The 6,382-nt window shown below is 45.5% G+C and overlaps 1 protein-coding gene across 1 annotated transcript in view; it reads left to right on the top strand.

Moving 5' to 3' along the window:
• The first annotated feature begins 1,562 nt into the window (after window positions 1-1,562).
• Window positions 1,563-6,382, top strand: part of ENPP7 (ectonucleotide pyrophosphatase/phosphodiesterase 7) — a 21,888-nt gene continuing 17,068 nt past the window's right edge. The window contains 3 exon segments of the mRNA XM_073606416.1: window positions 1,563-1,751; window positions 1,753-1,811; window positions 3,450-3,678. Of these exon segments, the coding sequence (XP_073462517.1) occupies window positions 1,563-1,751; window positions 1,753-1,811; window positions 3,450-3,678 (477 nt within the window).

The following is a 6,382-nucleotide window of genomic DNA, read 5'->3' as shown; positions in this document are numbered from 1 at the left end:
CCTTGGCTGTGGGGGGTTTTCTGCCTCTAAACACCTCTAAACGCCTATGTGTGCATGGACACTTAGGCTTCATTCACACCAGGCGGATCCGCTGTCACAGAGTCCGCCAGCTCAGCAGGAGATCTCTCCATTGATCTCCGCTGAGCGGCGGATGACAGGTTCCCTCTCTGCTCACTGAACGAGGAGAGGCTTGTCGAGCGCCGCTGTTTGCTATGGAAAGATCGGATGAAAATGGACAGCATGTCCGTTTTCATCCGATCTCACCCGATCCGATCCGGCAGGGACGGAATGCGGACGTAGGGCCATCCATCTGATTTTAGTGAATCGGACCCGGGTCGGATATCAGCGGACATGTCACCACTGGCATCTGTCGCTCCACAGACTAACATGGAGCGCCCGTTCAGGTCCGCCGACAAAACTGACAGGCGGACCTGAACGGTCCGACAGTGTGAAAGGGGCCATAGGCTAACATGCAAGGGCATTTAGAGGCAGGAAAAAAAACTCCAGATGCGCCTAGGAGCAGCAGAGAACATGTCCAGTGTGCATGAGGCCTTATGCCGCATACAAACGATCAGACTTTCCGCCAACAAAACCGTGGAATTTTGTTCGAAGGTTGTTGGTTCCAACTTGTCTTTGCAAACACACGGTCACACAAATGTTGGCCAACAATTACGAATGTAGTGACATACTAGACGTACTATGTGGGTTTTCAGCTCTTCAGCGCCACCCTTTGGGCTCCTTCTGGTAATTTCGTGTTAGTAGAAGTTTGAATGTTGATTCACGTTTTTTTCTTTTTGCGTTTTTCATTTATCGCTATTATTATTCTTGATATCACTAGAAAAAAAAAGCCTTTGAAAATTTGTTTGCAATAACTCAATCAGTATCACCAGCAAAGCAGCTTCATTATTATCCCATTAAAGAAGAAGAGAATGTGCGCTGCATTGGAGATTTCCTAATTTGCCACGTCACAAATGTTCGATGGAGCATACACACGGTCGGACACACGGTTGGACTTTCCGCCAACAAGCTCACATCCAACATTTCCTGTTGGAAAGTCCGACCGTGTGTACGCGGCATTAGTTTTACTGACCTGAGTGTCAGTTCATTAACAATTTCGTTTTACTTACCTGAGTGTCAGTTCCTAAACAGTTTAATTTTACTTACCCGAGTGGCAGTTCGTGATCAGTTTAATTTCACTTACCTTCACTAGTGGAATGTATAAGGGAAGGTAATAAACAAAGAAAGCAAATCAACTTAAAACAAAAACTTCTTTCCTTCCTATTATTTTAAATGTGATTGTACAGCATGTCCTAACGTTATAAATGATTTATTGTCATTTTATTCCTGATATACAAGTCTTATAAAAACACCACAGCAGTAACATCTTGTGCAAAAAACATTTTCAAAGTAAACTTGTGAAATGTTAGTTCCAGATAGCTATTGATTCCTCTGCATTGTAAAGATTGTAATAGATTAGATATCAGTGTAAACTTTGTTCTTGGATATTATAAATCTATGAACCTGAATATCAGTTGTTCACTTTCTTCCTTGGCCCAGCGGCAATGAAGATGTTAGCATTGTGTACACTGCTGTCTGCTCTTGTGTTATTGACTTCATCTGCCCCTCTTCAAAGGAGAGCCCCCCACAAGCTCCTGCTCATCTCCTTTGATGGCTTCCGCTGGAATTATGACCAGGACGTGGATACCCCCAATATGGATACTATGAGCAGGGATGGTGTAAAAGCTAAGTATTATGACACCAGCATTTATCACCATTACAAGTCCTTGCCATTTCACCATTTTAACTGGTGAGTATTGATAACAAAAGTTTTTCAGCTTGAAGAAATGGAAGTTTGAAAGAATATTAGACTAATGTATTAAACAAAAAGACAGATGAAGATGTAGCTGTACATGTAAATATAAATATATATATCGTTACGGCTATTGAAAAAAATGTTATAATACAATATATTATATACTGGCACTCCTATTGCTAAACTGTTATAACATCAATACCATGTGCATCTGTACTCCAATACACAATTCACATTTGTATGCCCTGAAATCTTTCCAAATTGTTGCTGTTTTTTTTTTTTTTCGACAACCTGTATAGTTTTCTTTTTATTGTCTTCCTTAATATCTCTACAAGAAGGACAAGCGTGTATAATAATTAGTGAGTCAATTCACTTTAGCAGAATTTATGGACTCACATTTGAGTTTTGTATTGGCTGAAATGCTAATAGGAAATTACTGTTTTATTACAGCTTGATAAACAATGTCGGCTTGGTATCTTTTCATTGAAAATGTATCAGAAAATGTAATGTTTGTCAAATGACAATGAAAAGGTTTTTTTTTTGTTTTTTATTATTGCTACAAACTATTTGTAAATAGCCATAATGCAAAAAAAAGAACTAACTTTAATGAAAAGACACACAGGTAGATTGCCAAACATACTCAAAATCTCTTTTTCTACAAAACCTTTTTTATACATATTTTTTATACTCACATACTTTTTGTACTCAACATAGAACAAGCTACCAACATCAACAAAAAATATGTGACAATATAATTCTTATTAAAGCAAAGAAACACATATGAGGTGTATCTAAAAGGTTTGGTGAATGGTATCAAGAAAACAAACAAACAGAAGATGCAAACAAATTACCTTTATTGGTCTTCAAAATAATTGTCATCCTTAACAACAAAGAAGTCTGCAGGCACCAGATCAAGAGAACTCCATCGATTGCGCCCTTGAATTTCGTATTGAACTGGTAGCATCAAGTCTCATCCCTCTGACCAGGGCTTTTTTTTTAGCAGGAACTAGGGGGAACTCAGTTCCACCACCTCCTTCTGCTCCCTGCTCACCACTATCAATTGGTAACACTGAAGTCCAGCTTCTGCGTTTACAAGTGATAGCTTATCTCCCAGTAGCTCCCACAGGTCAGATCTCCTGCCCAGATCTCACTGAGGGACAAGGAAGATACAGAACAGGTGCCCAGGGTTCAGTGCAGTCGAGGGCAGGAGAGGGTGCGTGGTAGGCTGCACCCTCTGTGGTCTCCATTTTTTCCCTGGTGACCAGTTGTTGAAGCTCCTACTGCATAATCTCCCTTGCAAGTGACTGTAGTATAGTATAGTATGCTGGGAGGTACTACAGGTGTTTCAGCTTAATATTGCAACAAAGGTAAGATGTATGACAGATGGTGGAACTTTTAAGGAGGGGGGGGGAAGGAGGGCAGTGGAGGGAGGGGTTATATGCAGAAGGAAGAGCTACTAGTTGATGCCATTTGGCAGGTATATGAGTGTGGCAGGCATGGTTGAGTTCCTGCACCTATTCTCTGAGAAAAAAAGCCCTGCCTTTGACAATGGTTTGCAGAAAAGATGGATCCTGATCACACATAGTAATGAAATCTCCAGAGGATTCATCTGTTTTGCTTTCTTTTCATCTGTCAGCTTGTGCGGCACAAACCAGGAACAGATCTTCTGCTTACCCAAATCTTCACGGACGATGTCCTTGCTAATGCCTAATTCCTCCACCATCAACCGGAGTCAGTTGCCGATCTTGCGCCAGCATTTACTGCACTCGCTCGCTCATGTCTGGGATTCTGCTTGTCAACGGCCGACCCGAACATGGCTCATCCTCAGTCGTTTCCTTCCCATTGCAAAAGCGTTTGAACCTGTTGTAAACACATTTTCTGCTCATGGCTTCTGTCCCGTACACCTGCACCAATATATCGCCATTTTCCCCAATTTGGAGCAGAACTTGATGTTCACTCATTGCTCCATTGCACTGTGATCCTGCCTCTCACACTGACTATGTTGGACTGCCCACAGTTGGTGTCACTTTTTGACATGTGTCTGGATAGCCATGTGCATATGCGTGCACCTGGCCCATGTTGCCATTGAGATATTGGGCCATGCACCAAACTTTTTAGACACATCTGGAGGTCCAGGGTGACCCGTTGCACAATCTTAGCGGGGTTAAGCACCTCAGGTTGCAACCAGCCCTGGAGTGGGTGTACCAGGGCATATACAATTGTACAGGTTCAGCCTTATTAAATCACTAGACAAAGAGACAGCTTGCCCTCATGGTAAGAGTCACCCCCAGTCTGGTCAAAATTTCAGCCTTCAACACCTTGTAGTCACATGCTGATTCTGGGGTGAAGTATGCCTGCCAGGGACCTAGATTTAGAAAAGGGGCCAAAACATCTGTTTCAAACAGCCATCTCTAGTGGCAATCTGTTCAAAAGGCGCCAGACACATTTAAACACTGTCTGCAGAAATTCATTGTAGGGCCTGCTGCACAGTCTTCCATGAATCAGCCTGTGTACCAGAGCTGTCTTGTTGCCTTCCAGATTGCTGGGTGATTGTAGGACCACCATTTTTTCAGCCAGCAAACAGTTAGCCTCTTGTTGGGTTGTGACTGCCTGTGCCAGGGCCTGCTATTGTGCAGCTGTTTCATTGCATAGTGGTCGGTGCTTAAAAGCTCTTCCTTCACTTTCTTGTGTGTTTTTAGAGCCATCACAGATTTAGTCTGTGATGTAGAATGGGGCTGAATGCCTTAATCTGCCAGCATCCTCCACCAATTGTGGGGATCGGGTGTAAAACAGGCAGAGGCGGCTCTCTAATTAGGCGAAATAGGCGGTGGCCTCAGGCCTCGCAGTCATAGGGGCCTTGCACAGCTGGATTGTTTACCTAATTAGAGAGCCGCCCCTTCCAGCAGCAGAGATCTCCGTCCTGAGTCCCCTCGCTCTGCTACAGGGAGAGATAACAGGCGGCAAGTGAGACCTGTGATCGGAGCTGACAGATCTCCCCCCTCCCCCTGCTGCCCGCACAGCCAGACAGAAGAGGAGAGAGAGCTTCTGCTCCTCCTCCTCCCGCCCTCTCCTCCTGTGTCTGCCCCGCCCACTCTCCTCGGCAGTGTTCTCTGTTCTGCCTCAGAGAAGGGGATGTGTGGGCGGGAAGATTCAAGCTGGAGCCCAGGAAAAGGAAAAGGACAAGGGGAGTCTGATCCATCCATCCATCCATCCCTCCTGCCTCCAGGGCCGGACTGGGAATAAAAACCAGCCCTGGAAATAATTTCATACCAGCCCCATAGTATTTTTATACCAGCCCAACCGCATAACGTCGTTATTTTCTTGTTCACAAAAGGGAAAACCATGCATTTTAAAGCACATTTGAAGAGTGTATTATATATAGATAAGAGAGACATGGAATTTACAAACAGCAGCAATTTTTTTCAAGGCAAAAATCATGCCATTTACTGGCACATTTTTTATTGACACTGCAAAAAAAAGGTGCCGTAAATGTCAGTTTTCAGTGCAAATATCAATATTTAAGCTATAAACTGCTATTAGCAATGTGTTAAGTTAAACAAAAGTCAAAAACCATATTTCTCCTCTTACATGAAGGTCAGATTAATATAACCCAACACAGAGTTCCCCCCATATATCAGGAGGATTCCCCTTTACAGTGCAAGGGAACTCTGACATAAAGGGGAACATTGCAGATCATGATCTAAGCGGTAACTCTGATATAAAAGGGGGGCACTGGTGACCAGAGACCCCACTTATATCAGAGTCCTCTGCATTCCTCTTTACATCAGAGTTCCCCCTTACACTGTAAGGTGGAATCCTGCAGACTATGATGTAAAGGGGAACTCTGGGAATGTGGGGAGGACTCTGGTGACCAGAGACCACCTTCCGCAGAAAGAAAACACTAAAGTAAGGGGGTTTACTGATATAAGGGGGGAAACCTTTATATCAGTGCCCCCTTACAATATTGTATTGACCCCCCCCTCTCAGGCTGACCTGGCGGCGCTGTCACTGACCTCCTCTCAGGTGCACCATGCAGGGCTCAGTCAGTCGGCTCCAGCTCGGTGGCTCTGGTTTTATCCCATAGTTTCCTCTCCACAGTCCATACATGTCTGACTTCTCCCATGACCCCCATCCCTGAGGCACTCCCACTGTTGACTCCACTCCAGACTGCAGACGTGATATAAGACAATAGATGGTCAGAGGCTGCCGATGGTACAGGGGAGGTCAGAGGCTGCCGATGGTACAGGGGAGGCCAGAGGCTGCCGATGGTACAGGGGAAGTCAGAGGCTGCGGAGGGGGGGTGACAGGAGGTCAGAGGCTGCAGGGGGGGGGACAGGAGGTCAGAGGCTGCAGGGGGGGGACAGGAGGTCAGAGGCTGCAGGGGGGGGACAGGAGGTCAGAGGCTGCAGGGGGGGACAGGAGGTCAGAGGCTGCAGGGGGGGACAGGAGGTCAGAGGCTGCAGGGGGGGGGGGGCAGGAGGTCAGAGGCTGCAGGGGGGAGACAGGAGGTCAGAGGCTGCAGGGGGGGGGACAGGAGGTCAGAGGCTGCAGGGGGCGGACAGGAGGTCA

Source organism: Aquarana catesbeiana, linkage group LG12 (genome assembly GCF_042186555.1).
Source record: "Aquarana catesbeiana isolate 2022-GZ linkage group LG12, ASM4218655v1, whole genome shotgun sequence".
NCBI classification, from domain to species: domain Eukaryota; kingdom Metazoa; phylum Chordata; class Amphibia; order Anura; family Ranidae; genus Aquarana; species Aquarana catesbeiana.
This window is presented reverse-complemented; position numbering and strand designations above follow the sequence as displayed.